The sequence below is a fragment of the Peromyscus leucopus genome, chromosome 20, assembly GCF_004664715.2.
Source record: "Peromyscus leucopus breed LL Stock chromosome 20, UCI_PerLeu_2.1, whole genome shotgun sequence".
NCBI classification, from domain to species: Eukaryota; Metazoa; Chordata; class Mammalia; order Rodentia; family Cricetidae; genus Peromyscus; species Peromyscus leucopus.
In genome coordinates, this window is record NC_051080.1 from 36464187 (window position 1) to 36481120 (window position 16934).

The window sequence follows — 16934 nt, forward strand, 5'->3', positions numbered from 1 at the left end:
TGTAGACCAGGCTCAAACTCACAGAGATCCGCCTGCCTCTGCCTCCCGAGTGCTGGGACTAAAGGTGTGTGCCACCACTGCCCGGCTGTAATATGCTTTCTTTCTTTCTTTCTTTTTTTTTTTTTTTTAAAGATGTATTTATTTATTTATCATGTACAGTGTTCTGCCTGCACACCAGAAGAGGGCACTAGATCTCATTATAGATGGTTGTGAGCCACCATGTGGTTGCTGGGAATTGCACTCATGACCTCTGGAAGAACAGCCAGTGCTCTTAACCTCTGAGCCATCTCTCCAGCTCCTGTAATATGCTTTCTTGTTGAGACCATCTGCCCCCAAATAACAACATGCAGGCATATTAATTATAAAAGCTTGTCCATTAGCTTAGGCTTGTCCCACTAGCTCTTATAACTTAAATTAACCCATATGTTTTTATTAATCTATATTTTATCACGTGGCTTTTACCTCTCTTCCATTCTGCATGTCAGACTCCTTCCACATCTTGATGGCGTCTCTTGCGTGCCTTGATTATCTCTTCTTCCTCTCTCCTCTTGGAAATCTTGCCATCTCTCCTGCCTAGCTATTGGCTATTTAGCTCTTTATTAAACCAATCAGAAGGCACCTTAGGCAGAGACATCTTTATGTAGAGGCCCAAATTACTCAGGGTCAGAGAATCTGAGTTTGCTTTACCCAGCAGGGCTGCATAAGGGGATGATCTGACCACGTGCATGGTTACCAGGGGTTTGGAAGGGTCTACACTTGCCTGTATTTAGCGGGGGGGGGGGGGGGGGGGACCCGCGGGCGAGCGCGGCAGTGTCTTTTGCCTTGCCCCTTGGTGTTGTTATAAAAAGCCCCTTTGAATAAAGTTCTGGGCTGTTGGGTATTGACCCAGGTCCTCTGGAAACTATCCTGTGCTTCTGTCTTTCCTCTCATTGGCTAGGCCTATCATTCTCCCTGATGTTTTCTTACCCCTCTCTCCTCAAGAGTACCTAGGGTAAAGTGGGGGCAGGTCCCCCTCATCTTTTACTGTCTCAAAAACTTATGTGTATCAGTATCTTTCCTACATGTCTGTGTGTGCACCATGTGTGCCTGGTGCATAAGGAGCCAGAAGAGGGAGTCAGATCCCATAGAATTGGCATTAAGGATGGTTGTAAGTTGTCATGTGGGTCCTGGGAACTAAACCTGGGATCTCTGTAAGAGCAGCAAGTGTTCTCAATGAGATGGCTCAGGAGGGCAATGGTACTACTTAACCCCCAAGTCTCCCAGGACAGCTCTCACTGAGCCAGCTCTCCAGTCCCATCAGTAACCTTGATGGTGTCATTCCAGGACCTGCTGTCACCAGCAGTGTGTCTTTCTCATTTGGGACACTTATTTATATGTGCCTTATCCTTTTTAAGGCATGGGGGGGGGGCTGGGCATAGTGGTATATGCCTTTAATCCCGGCCCTTGGTGTGCAGAGGCAGCAGATTTCTGAGTTCTGAGTCTGAGGGCAAATTCCAGGACAGCTAGGGCTACACAGAGAAACCCTGTCTGGAAAAACCAAATTTTTTTATTTATTTATTTTTTTTGGATTCTCAACTTATTTTTTTAATATATATATATATATTTTTTTTACAATACCATTCAGTTCTACATATCAGCCATGGGTTCCCCTATTCTCCCCTTACCCCCAGCCTACCCTCCATTCCCACCTCCTCCAGGACAAGTCCTCCCTCGAGGACTGCGATCAACCTGGTAGACTCAGTCCAGGCAGGTCCAGTCCCTTCCTCCCAGACTGAGTCAAGTGTCCCTGCATAAGTTCCAGGTTTCAAACAGCCAACTCATGCAATGAGCACAGGACTTGGTCCCACTGCCTAGTTACCTCCTAAATTGATCAAGCTAATCAACTGTCTCACCTATTCAGAAGGCTTGATCCAGCTGGGGGCCCCTCAGCCTTTGGTTCATAGTTCATGTGTTTCCATTCATTTGGCTATTTTTTTTCAATAATTGAGTAAAACTGAAATTTATTATATGCCACAGTCGTCCTAGGGGTCTCCATGCTATATATATAGCCTCTATGGTTCTATGGGTTGTGGTCTGATTGTTCTTTATTTTATATCTAGAATCCACCTATGAGTGAGTACATACCATGACTGTCTTTCTGGGTTTGGGTTACCTCACTCAGGATGATTTTTTCTAGTTCCATCCATTTGCCTGCAAATTTCATGCTTTCATTGTTTTTCTCTGCTGAGTAGTACTCCATTGTGTGTATGTACCACATTTTTTTTCATCCATTCTTCCGTTGATGGGCATCTAGGTTGTTTCCAGGTTCTGGCTATTACAAATAGTGCTGCTATGAACATAGCTGAGCATGTATCTTTATGGTATGAATCAGCATTCCTTGGGTATATGCCCAAGAGTGGGATGGCTGGGTCTTGAGGTAGTTCGATTCCTAATTTTCTGAGAAACCGCCATACTGATTTCCACAGTGGTTGTACAAGTTTGCATTCCCATCAACAGTGGAGGAGTGTTCCCTTTGCTCCACATCCTCTCCAACATTGGTTGTCATTGGTGTTTTTGATCATGGCCATTCTGACATGTGTAAGATGGTATCTCAGAGTCGTTTTGATTTGCATTTCTCTGACGATTAAGGATGTTGAGCATTTCTTTAAATGTCTTTCAGCCATTTGTAGTTCTTGTTTTGTGAATTTTGTTTAGCTCTTTAGCCCATTTTTTAATTGGACTTTCTCATTTGGGACACTTATTTATATGTGCCTTATCCTTTTTAAGGCATGGGGGGGGGCTGGGCATAGTGGTATATGCCTTTAATCCCGGCCCTTGGTGTGCAGAGGCAGCAGATTTCTGAGTTCTGAGTCTGAGGGCAAATTCCAGGACAGCTAGGGCTACACAGAGAAACCCTGTCTGGAAAAACCAAATTAAAAAAAAAAAAATTAGAGATTATTTTTATGTGTATGAGTGTTTTCCCTGTATTTCTGTGCATTACATGTACACAGAGGGCAGAAGAGGGTGTCAGATCCCCTGGCAGTTATTAGCCACCATGTGGATGTCAGGAATTGAAATCAGGTCCTCTGGAAGAGCAGTCAGTGTTCTTGTTTTATTTTGTTTTTCTAGACAGGGTTTCTCTGTGTAACAGCTCTGGCTGTCCTGGACCTCACTCTGTAGACCAGGTGTTATGATATATTGCACGGGGGACCCTGAGGGTATTCCTCGTGTGCAGGGAAACATGCTGCCATGCTGGGCAGGTGGAGTACCAGGCTGGTGGGTGACCCATGCCATGTGGGCATGGCAGCGGGGCAGTGGCGGACAAGTCAAATCCACACCCCGGATGCCGCGTCTGAGAGGAAATGGCTTATTTTAATAGAGAGATGAAGAGAAAGATAGGAAAGAGGGAGAGAAGAGAGAGAGGAAGAGAGAGGGGATCAAGGGTGCACACCTTGTGGGAGGAAAAGCAGGAGAGAGAGGAAGGGGAGGAGTTTTTTCCTAAAATGAGGCTTTTATGTCAGGACACAGGGCGGCCCCAAGGGGCGGGGTTTCAAGGGGCGGGATTTCAAGGGGCGGGGTTTCAAGGGGCGGGTCAGAATAGTAACACCAGACTGGCCTCACTGAGATCTACCTACCTCTGCCTCTGGGGTTAAAGGTGTGCGCCACCACGGCCAGGTGAGTAGTCAGTGTTCTTAACCTCTGAACCATCTCTCCAGTCTATGGACTTTATTCTCAATTTCCCGAGCCTTGAGGAACTTCTCATCCCTATGTCTGAGCTGTCAGAGCTGAGCACCGTCCTGTCTGGGGCTGCTGAAAGCCGCTCCCGTCTCCTGTGAGAGGACTGACTCTTGACTGCTGAGCCATCTCTCCTGCCATTTTTTCAGATTTTTCATTTTGATATTTCGGGGGGGGGGGGGGGAGCGTGTTTCAAGACAGGGTTTCTCTGTGTAGCCCTGGCTATCCCAGAACTCACTCTGTAGCCTAGGCTGGCCTTGAACTCTGAGATCCGCCTGCCTTTGAGATCCGCCTGTGCTGGGATTAAAGGCTTGCGCCGCCACCGCCCAACTTTTTGTTGTTGCTTTTCAAACAGGCTCTTACTAGGTATCCCGGGCTGGGCTCAGATTTCTAGTTCTCCTGCCTCCCTTTCCTGGGTGCCAGGATTACAGGCTTGCACCACCATGCCCAACTCTATTTTCAAATTACTGCCTGTGGTGGTTTGAATAGGAATGGTCCCCATAGGCTCATATATTTGCATGCTTTGTCCTTAGAGAGTGGCACTACTTGACAGGGGCTAGAAGGAGTGGCCTTGTTGGAGGAAGTGTGTCACTGGGTGTGGTTTTGGGGTTTCAAATGCTCTAGCTAGCCCCCGCGGCTCTCTTCCTGCTGCCTGTGGATCCTGATGTAGAACTCTCAGCTCCTCCTTCAGCACCAAGGCTGCCTGTGGGCCACCTTGCTTCTTTTTGTCATTCTCTTACTGTTGTGTGATCCCTCACAGGATGAAGTAGAGAGAACCACGTCCTTCTGCTTTAACTCCACTTTTGAATCAAGCTCTTTGGAGAGTAAGGCACGGGCTGGGGGGAAGCTCAGTGGTAGGGGCTTGACTTGGACTTGAGACCCTGAGACTGATCCCCAGCATCAGCAAACAGGTGAGGAGTAAGTAAGGTCCATGCAGCCTGCACTGGGCCCTGCATGCGCTGCTGTTTGTCCATAGCAGGGGAGCTCTTACCCTGGGCCGTCTTGCTCTCCTTTCGCAGGAGTACGCACAGGGCTCTGCGGTTAGGAGTCACGGGTTTCCAGAGGACCTGAGTTCAGTTCCTGGTACCCACACGAGGTGACTCACAAACGTAGGCGGAGTTTCTCTGTGTCTCTGCAGCCACTCCCAAATAACCATTCAGACGTATTATTAATTATAAATGCTCAGCCGATAGCTCAGGCTGGTTTCTAGCTTTTACATTTTAAATTAACCTTTTTTTTCTCCTTTCCTGGATCTTGCTCTGTAGCCCAGGCTGGCCTCGAACTCACAGAGATCCGCCTGCCTCTGCCTCGGAGTGCTGGGATTAAAGGTATGTGCTACCACCACCCGGCTGACCAATCAGCTTTTTATTAACAATGAGAGGAACACATTTTTCACAGTGTACAGAAGGAGTATTCCACAGTACACACTGCCTTAAACTCCAGGGGATCTAATGCCCTGTTCTGGCCTGCACACACACACACATAAACAAAAATAAAAACTAAATCTGAAAAATAATAGAAATACAGGGTGGTATGGGAACGCACACGGGGCACCTGATCTCTTCTTAGGGGGAGGGGAAACATGGCATTTAGGCTGAGCCCGAGCGGTTGGCAGGACAATGGGAGGCCAAACGCTGCTGTGGGGCAGTGTATGACGTTACAGTGCAGTAGAAGGACAGCAGACGGGACAGCATCTCCTTGGGCTGCAAGCTCCGTCTCCAGACCCGACCTCTGCTCCTGTTCTGCCTCCCTTCATCTTGTGCCCAGTTTCAAACACTGTGCTTACTACTGCAGGGACACACCCCGACACACTCTCTGATGTGTGCACATGCGTCTAAGGGCGGCCTATAGTTTTAATGGGGGGGAGGGGTAAAGAAAAAAATCTCCCAAGTTTTAGAAATCAAAACCGAAATAAAAACAATTGATCTTTATTGAAAACATTAACAGAACCAAAACAGACATACTCAACAAGTACCCTGCCACTCGGCCACACCCCTAGGGTTAGCTTTTAAATGGCCGCACAGAATTCCATGGAATGTCCGTTATTAACAAGTGTCTCCTCTTATCAGAGATGACAAACAAAACATCTCCTGTATGCCTTCTTTTCTGAGTTTTCCTTAGGGTAGATTTCCAGAAGTGTGGCTGGCTTATGGGGCAGGCACAGATAGTTCCAGGGACTTTGAAAAGAATCTTAGGCTCCTGGAAATGTTTGTACCAACTCCCATTACCAGAAAAGAAGTCTTGTTTCACGGCTCTGGGAGGGCCAGCAGCCCCCAGCAGGGATGATGACACACTTCAGACAAGTAATACAAACAGGTGCAGGATGGAAAGGAATGCAGATATCGGGGTGCAGACATATCCCCACTCCTTTGGTTTAACTTCTTCCATGATCATGCCTCCCACCCTCCACCTCCAAACCATGCAGAGGCAGCTGGGCCCAGTGGCTAAGGCTCAAGGGTGGCCCAGAAAATGTAGCAAGACCCTGAAACACGAAGGAGTGGTTTACTGGTAAAGTCCCTGCTTAGCACAGGCAGGGTCCACAGCAAGTACTAGAAACAAATTTAAAAAAAAATGTAAACCAAAAACATGTAAGTAAACTTAGGATATGTGTTAAGAGCTAATGTAATATAAATAATAGATGAGCAAGCCCTAAATAATTGTGTGTCACATACATTTTAACATACATGAGTGAATGAATTGTATGGAAATGTTTTAATGTAGACATATGATATATTCAATATATACATGTAAGTGACACATCTGTTTTGGACTTTCTCATTTGTTCACATTTCCCAAGGTGCAAACTTCCTAACCTTTCCACACAGACATCAGAGCCTTACCTGTGACCATGTACAGCGTCAGCACTCATGAGGCACTTCTCAGTTCAGCTCTCTGCTGGATACAGAGATAAAGACAGACATCTGCCCTAAAGAAGCAGAGTCCTGCAGGGAACTGGAGACAGAGGGTGGTCTGCATAGAGCCATATGAAGATCAGGCGGGCCACTGGGACCCAAGTACAGCTGTCCCTGGGAAGACCTTAATGGTGTAAGCCTTGCATTGAGCAGGAAGATGGTTAAGGGCTGGCCTGCCTTACAGGGTGGGAGACAGACCCACCCAGGCTTCTTCAGGGAGGGGCAGTGGTTCTTCTGCAGTGTGAGGCTCAGGAGAGAAAGCAGGTCTCAGGTGCAAAGGGAAGAGGCCATGAGGCCACATGTTCATGGTGTGCAGTGAGCAGGACAGCATCACGCACAGCCCCTGCTGGAGCTGGGCGCTGCTCCAAGTGCTTTCTGTGGAGTAATGACAGACACAGTGGGGCAGGGTCTGTCGTGACTCCCATCTACACGCTGCCCCAGACTCACAGCTGGCTCAAGTCTATGTGCTCTGAATCAGTGTGGGAAACCACTGGACACTCGCCTGGTGTGTTCATACGAGTCCTTTTAGTGGGAACGTTATCTCAAGCCACAGTCCTAGGTAGAGATGGGGGCAGCTCTGTGGTAGAACACTTACCTACCACTGGGGCAGGGTGTCCTGGGTTGCTGTCAGTTTTTATTTCTAATTTTATTTCAGTGGGCAGAATTCAGAAATATCTATGTTTATAATTTATGTTTTGTTTATTTTGAGATACGGTCTAGTAAAGCTCAGGTTGGTCTTGAACTTGGGATGTGGTGGAGGCTGGCTTTGAACTTCTGATCTTCTCTATCCCACCTCCTGGGTGCTGGGATTACAGGCATCTACCATCATACCCAGCTAACGCATGCATTTATAAACAACAGCCTGAGGTATAGTTAACACAAGAGCATACATGCCCTTAAAGCGAATTATGGGCGTGTGAAGCTGTAGACCTCTTACCACTGTCAGGACAGTGAACATACCCTCTAAGTTTCCCTGGTGCTGTGGAATTCTCCATCCTCCTTCCCCTGCTTGTTCTAGCCACCTCTCCTGGTCTTCAGCAGGCTGTTGGAAACATAAACTTCACCTTCAGTTCTCAGTTTGAAGTCAGAACTATGGGGGGTTGTTGTTTATTTGTCTGCTAGGTGAATCAGAATAATCAAATGTATTTATTTCTATAAGTTTGTGAAATAGTTCACATCATGGACTTTTAGCACACTCTGAGCTCCCTGGAGAGGTTTCAGTACTTGTAGGTATTGGCAAATTGGAAAGCCTATTCCAGATGCTTAAAAGATTCATCCTTGGGGCTGGAGAGATGGCTCAGGGTTTAAGAGCACTGACTGCTCTTCCAGAGGTCCTGAGTTCAATTCCCAGCAACCACATGGTGGCTCACAACCACCTGTAATGAGATCTGGTGCCCTCTTCTGGCCTGCAGTCATACATGCTGTATACATAATACATAAATAAATCTTAAAAAAAAAAAAAAAGGTTCATCCTTATATTTCTGTTGCTCTACAACCACTTCTGGTACCAAAATATGTATTAGTCAGGGTTCTTCAGAGTAACAGAACTGATAGAATGAATCTCACCAGGCGGTGGTGGCACACGCCTTTAGTCCCAGCACTCGGAGGCAGAGGCAGGCAGATCTCTGTGAGTTTGAAGCCAGCCTGGGCTACATAGTGAGTTCCAGGAAAGGCGCAAAGCTACACAGAGAAACCCTGTCTCAGAACCACCCCCCCCCCAAAAAAAAAGAAAGAATGAATCTCTTTCTTACTAATCCAACAATGGTTAATTATGAATGGGAAGTCCAAGAATCCAGAAGATGCTCAGTCCACGAGGCTGGGTGTCGCAGGTGGTTGGTTTTGGTTTTTTGAGACAGGGTATCTCTGAGTAGCCCTGGCTGTCCTGGAACTTGCTCTGTAGACCAAGGTGGCCTCAAATGCAGAGACCCACCTGCCTCTGCCTTCTGAGTGCTGGGATTAAATGCGTGCGCCACCACTACTGGGCTCACTCAGCTCCCTCCCTGCTTGCCTGTTTTTTGAAACAAGGTCTTGCTATGTTTCATAAGGATGTGTTGAATTGCGTTGTTATCATTAATAAGGGAATGAAAGAACAAGTTACATGTCTGAATGGATGAGGCGAATCACCTTCTCTCAGCCCTAACCTTGGCTCATGGTAGATGTGACCTTTAATTGTCTTTATCCCGTGGACTGGGGAAGACTCGGCATGCTCCTGGCTGCAGGGGTGCTCTCGTTTGCCATCGCTGACTCCATTTTCTATCCCATTGGACAATAGACGCAGGCACCATCTCTGCAGTCCCAGCCTGTGTGAGGGCGGGTTCACTCCATGGAAGACGGTGAGAGTCTAAAGAGCATGTCCTGGGTGGTTTTGGAAACCTTGGTGACCACCTCACTGTGGAGGAATGAAAAGACACAGACAAATGACATCTTGAATGGCCAAGATGTCAGCAGGCTAGAATCAAGCACCTGAGGGGAGCAGATCAAAAGGCCAGCAAATGACAGGGGACGTGGAGGGTCTGAATGTTCAGGGAGGAGGAGAAGTATACAACCAAGGAAGAATCTGGGGTGGACAGCAGGAAATACACAAGGGAAAATATCAAGAAAACAAGCAAATTAAAATAGACATCTAGGCTAGCTCTCAGCATAACCCAAGTGTTCTAGGGAACGATGAGCAAACAGAGTCCTGGCTCGTGGATAATTGTGTTGAATGAATCACAATCCTATTAGTGCCCAGTGAAGTGATGGGATCAGCAGCCCACAGGCTTGGAAAGGTGAGGAAGCAGCCCCAGCAGCCCGACGTAGATATTCCAGGGAGGAAGAAGTGCAACGGGCTGCTGGGACACGGGCAAGGGGCCCCGCACAGCGGTGTCTTACAGCCAGCTCCGTACAACACTGGCTGCTCACATCTCAGGAGCCCTTCTCGGGCAGGGCGCAGTGGCCCACACTGTAACCCAGCACTCAGGAAGCTGAGGCAGCAGGCTCTTCAGTTTGAGACTACTCTGGGGTACATAGTGAGCCCCTGTCGAAAACAGTAATGTTGACGACGATGATGATGATGGTGATACACCTCTGTTCTGTCTACTTTGCTTGTATCAGGCACTGTGTTCTGGGTGTTACCAAGAGCTGACCAGTCATTCTGCACATCAACCCTAAGCCATACACACTGTTATCATTCCCATTTTACAGAGGAAGAGGCTGAGACTCAAGATAAGAACGACATAAGGCCACAGAACCAGGGGGTCCTGAGGGAGCTGATGTTAAAAGCTCAGTGATTGAGACTGCTGTCTCTCTCTCTTCAGCCCTTACAAGATGACTATGTCAAGCCTGGCCGTGGTGGCACACGCCTTTCATCCCAGCACTTGGGAGGCAGAGACAGACAGATCTCTGAGTTCGAGGCCAGCCTGGTCTCTAGAGCGAGTTCCAGCAGTCAGAGCTACACAGAGAAACCCTGTTTTAAAAAACCAAAGAGAGAGAGATGACTCTGCTTTGCTTCACCTTACTTCAATGAAAATAACAATTAAATTTTCCTTTTCTTAGGATTTATTTATTTTATGTGTATGAGTGTTTTGTGGGCACATATATAGCCATAAGAGGGCATTAGATCCCCTGGAACTAGAATTACAGATGGTTGTGAGCTATCCTTTGGGTTCTGAGAATTTAACCCAGGTACAGGGCCCAGCAAAAAGGAGTCCTTTTGGGTGGAGCCTGGCAGGACTCCCAGCCAGGCATGCTCCAGGCCTTCCTGACTTAAGAGGCGCGGTAAGGACCACAGAAGTAACCATAATGAAAGCCGATGATTACCTGTGGTTCTCTCTAACATTTCTACAGTTTCCACACCTTGACCTTTTCTGTGGGGTAAACCAAAAGGGAACCTGTTGGCTTGGTTAACCCTTACCTGGGGCCCCTAGGGAGCAGTCAGCTGACGCAGGTGTTTATACCATCCTTTTGTGTGTGTGCACGTGTGTATGATATTTGTGGGGTCACACGTGTACCATGGCGCATGTATGTCCACCAGAGGACGACCTTGGGTGTCCTTGTTTCTACCTTTTGTTGTTGTTTACAAGATTAGCTAGCCCACCAGCCTGCAGGGTTCTCCCGTCTCCACTTCCACCGCCCTCTCACTGTAGGAATACTGGCATTACGGTCACATTGGGTCCTAGCCATCAGGTCCTCACACCTGTGTGGCAAGGGCTTTACCCAGTGAGCTATGGCCCAGTCAGTGTGTGTGTGTGTGTGTGTGTGTGTGTGTGTGTACACGCATGCATGTGATCCTTTAATTTTATTTATTTATTTATTTATTTATTTATTTTGTTTGTTTTTCAAGACAGGGTTTCTCTGTGTAGCTTTCCTGGAACTCACTTTGTAGACCAGGCTGGCCTCAAACTCACAGAGATCCGCCTGCCTCTGCTTCCCAAGTGCTGGGATTAAAGGCATGTACCACCACTACCTGGCTGCGTGTGATCCTTTTAGAATTCTGATTTCTTTTCCATATATTTCACAGCACACATAGTATACACACACACACACACACACACACACACACACACACACACACACACACACACACACGTGTTTTGAGACCTCCAGAACTGTAAGCTAAATAAATCTTTTTGTCATGAACACTCACGATTGGATGTTTCATTACGGCAACAAAAAGAACTAATTCACCAGTTAGATAGCAAGGTACTTGTTCTTTTAAAATCCTTTTGCTAGGGGCTGAAGAGATGACTCAATGGTTAAGAGCACTGACTGCTCTTCCAGAGGTCCTGAGTTCAATTCCCAGCAACCACATGGTGACTCACAACCATCTGTAATGAGATCTGGTGCCCTCTTCTAGCATAAAGGCATACATGCTGTATGCATAATAAATAAATCTTAAAAAAAAATCCTTTTGCCTCATCCTCCTAAGTGCTGCGATTACAGCCCCACGCCACCATTTCCTGCTTGTAAATGGTTTCTTAATTAGTAACATGTTATTAAGGACTAGTTTCTGAAATATTTTTCTGAGCCAAGATTGAGACAGTCTGGGGATTCCTGACTGATAGGTATAGACAGGTACCAAGTACAGACAAGGAATTGTGGGATCCAGACAAGGAATTGTGGGATCCTTTACAAGTCCCGCCGACATGAACACTAAAACCTGCCAAATTTAATCAGTCGATGCCCTTGCCGACCACCTTCCAGCGGTCCCCATAACAGAAAACAAAGGGCTTCATAAAAACCTCCTTGTTTGTCCAGTCTACAAGCGCCGCCCCCATGTCCTGCCCATACCCTGCCCTGCCCTCCTCCCATGTGGTGGCCTCTCCCCCCATTCCCCCGGCTTCGGCTCACCCCTGGCTCAGCCTTCCTCCCATGCGGTGCTCCCCACCATCTGAGCTTCTCCCCACCCTGGCTCTGCCCTCCTAGCAGCTGCCTCTTTCACATGCCCCCTCCTTCTGCCAGGAAACTTTGTCATCTGTGCCAGACTCAGTGACATCACTCCTGGACCCCTGCTCCATCTTCCCAGGGTCCCCGGTACTGCGGGCATTTAATTTGCTGATGTATTTGCTGTCCGGTACCGGCTGCTTGTCAGCTAGGGCTGTGGGCACCTACCCCTGCGTCCCCACAGGGGCCCGCGGCAGTAGGCTGTAACCGTGTCTATGCTTGGGCTACTGAGTCCAGTCCCTCCCTCAGGAAAGCTTCACTTGGCTATGAGCTCATGTTTGTGCCGGGCTTATTTTCTTCATGTTCAGCACAGGATAAACCATTGGTAAATGGAGCTATTGTCACGACAATGTAGTACTATTACGGCAGTACTTCAAATAGCGAGAAGTAAATGTCTGAGAAGACGCAGTGGCCCTGTACAAAGCTCCCCAGCCAGGTCTCTCCAGCAAACTGAGGGAGCTGGATTGGAGGGCAGTGCTTCCTAGTTCCCGGTCTTCCCCCTGGTGGCCCACCTCACCTGCTACTGGAAGGAGACCCGATTCTGTAGGGGCTTTTTAGGCCCAGGGAATAGGTGTCCATGGGGCTCCGTAAGGAGAAAGGGGACTGGAAAACCTTTAGTTTCTCTTCTATCTCCCTCTTTTTCTTCCTGTGGGGAAGCAAAATGGATGTCAATGAAACCAGTTCAGAAATTCGGTGTGGTTTCTCCAGAAGCAGTTTCTCTGGCACCTTGGTACCCACTGGGAGGAAAGTATGAGTTGGCCAGGCCAGCAAAGGGACGGGAGGTAGAGGGCGGGCCAACACAAGGCCACTCCCTCCCATTAATCTTTCAGTAGCAGCTCAGGGCCAAGACTGCAATGTCTCTGGAAATGACCCTGACCTTGAGGACGAGCACACAACACAGTGAGGTGACCCTGATCTTGAGGACAAGCACACAATACAGCGAAGTAGACTCACAAGTCTAAGGCGTGCTCTGAGCAGGCAGTCAGGGAAGACTTCCTGGAGGACGGAGAGCCTGGGCTGGGTTTAGGGTCAGGTGAAAAAACAGGGTAGTCAGGTCTGAGGGAGTTAGGCTGAGGTGATAAAGACTGTTAAGAGATGCTCCCCCATGACCCCTACTGTCCACTGCTCAAGCTAAAACTGCTATAACATTAACAGTCAAAGCCTTTTCTCAGTTCAGAGAAAAATCTAAATCCGAAGGTTTGATAAGATAGGGCTGCCACTCTGGAGTCTGGGTAAACGCCTTTTCTTCATCTCTAAAATAGAGACTGCCACTACCTGTCAGTGATGGGACAGTCACCAACCATCCCGTCAGTCACCCTGGCAACGGAACCAGTTTGGAGATGGAAATAGTCTCAATTTTTAAAATCACATTTCCCAAGCTCCTTTGCAATGATCACCATGTGACTACTATCAGGCCCCTGAAATGAAGCGGTAATGTCATGGTATTTTCAGAGAAGGTCCTTTTAAAACACAGAAAGTAATGGGAATCTATTGTAAATGAGTGCGACAGACCTTCACAGAGGAGGAAACAGTTAAAGAACTAGACTGTGGTCACTGGTGCTCATCATTAAAATGACAGGTGTCATTTAAATCGTCAAGATCATCAAATTTCCACGATTTTCAGAAACACTGAATGGTGCACAAAAGTAGTAAGGGAGAAAATGTTACATCCTTATTATACTACCAATGAGAATACCGGGAATCAACTGGGACTTCTGGGAAGAAGGCTAAAAATGAGTAAGATTAGCCTTCTTGGGTTGCTGGCTTGGAAGACAGACTGAATACCTGCAACTCCAGCAGCAACCTGGGACCTTGAGGAACCCTAAGGGACAAGGTGGTGGATCCTGGTCTCCCGAAGGCCCTGGAACCCCCACCAGGCCTAGACTGTCCACCTCCAGGGATTCACGTGTACTACTGTTACTTATTTTTTCTGTGATGCGCATCTAGATATAATCCTAATTTTATATAATGATTCAAACTGTCACAGGAATTAAAGGTTTTATTTCCTAGAGAAACCAAAATAAAGAGGCTGGTGATACAAGACGAAAAGAAAATAAAGAGAACGGAGTGGTTATTTCGATGTAGGGCACCTGTGCCACTGCTTTTTCCATTTCCGGAACGCAGCCAGCCAGGCATCAGCCCATAAAGAAAGGCTCTTCCATCCCCAGGCACAGGATGGTCCTGAGAAAAGTGGTGGCTGATGCTTGGAGCCTCCCTGTGCAGATGGCTTGCTTCCCTGTCACAAGGAAGGAGCCGTAGCCCCCAGGGCTGGCTCCCGTGAGCCTCTTAGAGCTTTCCCCTGAACTATGAAGACAGCCCAGGTCACAGGGAATATAGAGACAAAAAGATCAAAGGGGGAAAACCAGCAAACAGAAGCCAGAGAAAGACGCCCCAGGGAGACGGAAGCAGTATGAGGTCAGAAGAAAACTAGTAGGGTGTTGGAGGCTATATGAATAACCTCAGCAAGGACTGGAAATATTATATCCGTAAGAGGATGAAGATGCTATCTCATACTACTTTCTTTTAATCTCTTCCACCACTGGATTCTGCCTTAAAATTATTATTTTGTATTTTATCACATTCTCAATATATAACCATCAGTATGTGCCCCCCCCCCCAGACAGAGTCTCACTATGTAGCCCTGGCTGTCCTAGAACTCACTCTGTAGACCAGGCTGGCCTCAAACTCACAGAGATCCACCTGCCTCTGCCTCCTGAGTGCTGGGATTAAAGGCGTGCCCATCTGGTTTGTTTGTTTGTTTGTTTTGTTTTGTTTTGAACAGTGCAAGGAATCACACTGCAGGGAATAAGTTATACAAGGACGGCTCTCCAGGAGTGAGCATGGCCATAGCTTTTCTGGCTCTGGCCCTTTCTGGGGCCATGGGTGAGTGCTACTATGTTACTATTATTTAGACTTTGTAGTTTTAATTTTGTAAAATTGATGTCTTTCAGGATATATTCAAATAAAACTCTCTATAATGCAGGGATCACAGCCACCTCCTACTGTAGGGCATCCAAAGGTTCATCTCCAACCAACAGATACATGGAAGCTGCAAACTGCAGGGTTATTTTGTTTGTGATCTAACAAGTAAAGCTTGCCTGAAGGTCAGAGCTAAGCCACTAGAGTTAGCCAGAGGTAGACAGATCTCTGTGAATTCAAGGCCACCCTGGGCTACACAAGATTGATTCAGTTTAAAAGAGAAAAGGAGTCTGTTGTGCCACACACCTTTAATCCCAGCACTTGGGATCTCACGCCTTTGCTCCCCTTACTTGGGAGACACACACATTTAATCCCAGCACTAGGAAGGTTGAGACAGGAAGTGATATGGCTGGGCAGAGAAAGGAATATAAGGCAGGAGGAGACAGGAGTTCAGTCTCTTTCAGGCTGAGGATTTGGTAGAAGTAGGAACTCTAGTGGCTGGCTGCTCTGCTTCTCTGATCTTTCAGCTTTCACCCTGATATCTGACTCCAGGTTTTTATTATAAGACCAATATTAGGATTCGTGCTACAGTAAACAACTGATCACTGGGGCTGGAGAGATGGGTCAGCAGTTAAGAGCACTGGCTGCATTACAGAGGACCCAGGTTCAGTTCCCAGCACTCACATGACAGCTCACAACTGTCTGTAACTCTAGTTCCAGGGTTTCTGACACCCTCTTCTGGCATTCTTGGGCTCCTGCATGAATGGGGTACACATATCTGCATGCAGTCACATACACACAGAATTAAAATTTTATTTAAATCCCTCAACCTTCAATAAAACTTCTGGGACCACAAGTTTCAAGAAAAAGTTGTGGCAGGAGAGTGGGGGATGGAGAGAAGTATTGAGATGATGAGGGGCTGGAGAGAGGATGAGCAGGTGCATGAACAGACCAGAGAAGCCAGCACCAAGACTGGAAGACGCTCCTGACCATGGCAACAGGCGACAGAACACAGCACACGGGAGAAGAGCCCCAGGATCCTGGGTGGAAGAAGGTGCCACTGTGTGAGTGAGCCCAAGTGACATCTGAGGCTTCTGCCCCTCAGCCCTGTCCTAGCTCTCTAGCCCACCTCCGCCTTCAGAATTGGCCTTTTTTCTTAATAAACTGTCTTTATCACAATCCATGTATCTCTAGTCCAATTCTCTGTTCTGAGACACGGGAACGAGGAAAGATCAGTGGGTGTCCTTTGGACCCTGACATCCACCTGCATACCTTCCCCACGTGGCGAGAATTTTCCCATCATTCACACTAGACATTTTCTACGGCTTCTGTGTGAACAAACCTTGAGAGAAAAGCTGTTTCCTTGTGGGGGGCTCCTCTGGATTTCTTGAAAAACAAGTCATCGAACAGTAGTGAGGAAGAGACGTGGTTATGGTTGGCCTTTCTTTTTTCTGCTACTTTTTGATCGATAATCTTCACCTCCCTGGGGGATAAAATGACAAAAGACATGGATTGAAAAAGGATGAAAAACTCAACATGATCTTTTCTTTTTCTTTCTTTCTCTCTCTCTCTTTCTTTTATTTCCTTTTATTTTTTTACATAGGTTTTCTCTGTATAGCCTTGGCTGTCCTGGAACTCACTCTGTAGACCAGGCTGGCCTCGAACTCAGAGATCCACCTGCCTCTGTATCCCACGGACTGGGATTAAAGGCATGCACCACCACCATCGCCCAGCACAATGTGATCTTTTGTGATCTTGTCAGACAGACCTCTACATTAGTCTGCCAGCCTGCCAGGAAACATCTGACCACACAGGAGTCACCACGTCCCAGATGCAGACTGCTGGGGTTTTAGAATAGACATAAAATGAACTACAGGAGAGAGAGATGAGGGGTCTGCCATCTTAAGAGAGGGCTGTATATGCATAGTCTCAGGAGGAAGATGAGTCCACTGGGGCTCTGCTGTGTGA

General features: G+C 47.4%; 1 protein-coding gene across 1 annotated transcript in view; it reads right to left on the bottom strand.

The window, feature by feature from the left end:
* Positions 1–8776: 8776 nt before the first annotated feature.
* Positions 8777–16934, bottom strand: part of Fam227a (family with sequence similarity 227 member A) — a 58417-nt gene continuing 50259 nt past the window's right edge. Inside the window, exons 16-18 of the mRNA XM_028871155.2 lie at positions 16309–16449; positions 12565–12693; positions 8777–9015 (exon numbers count right to left, since the gene is read on the bottom strand). Of these exons, the coding sequence (XP_028726988.2) occupies positions 8943–9015; positions 12565–12693; positions 16309–16449 (343 nt within the window). The 3' untranslated portion in view covers positions 8777–8942. The remainder of the gene's footprint in view (positions 9016–12564; positions 12694–16308; positions 16450–16934) is intronic.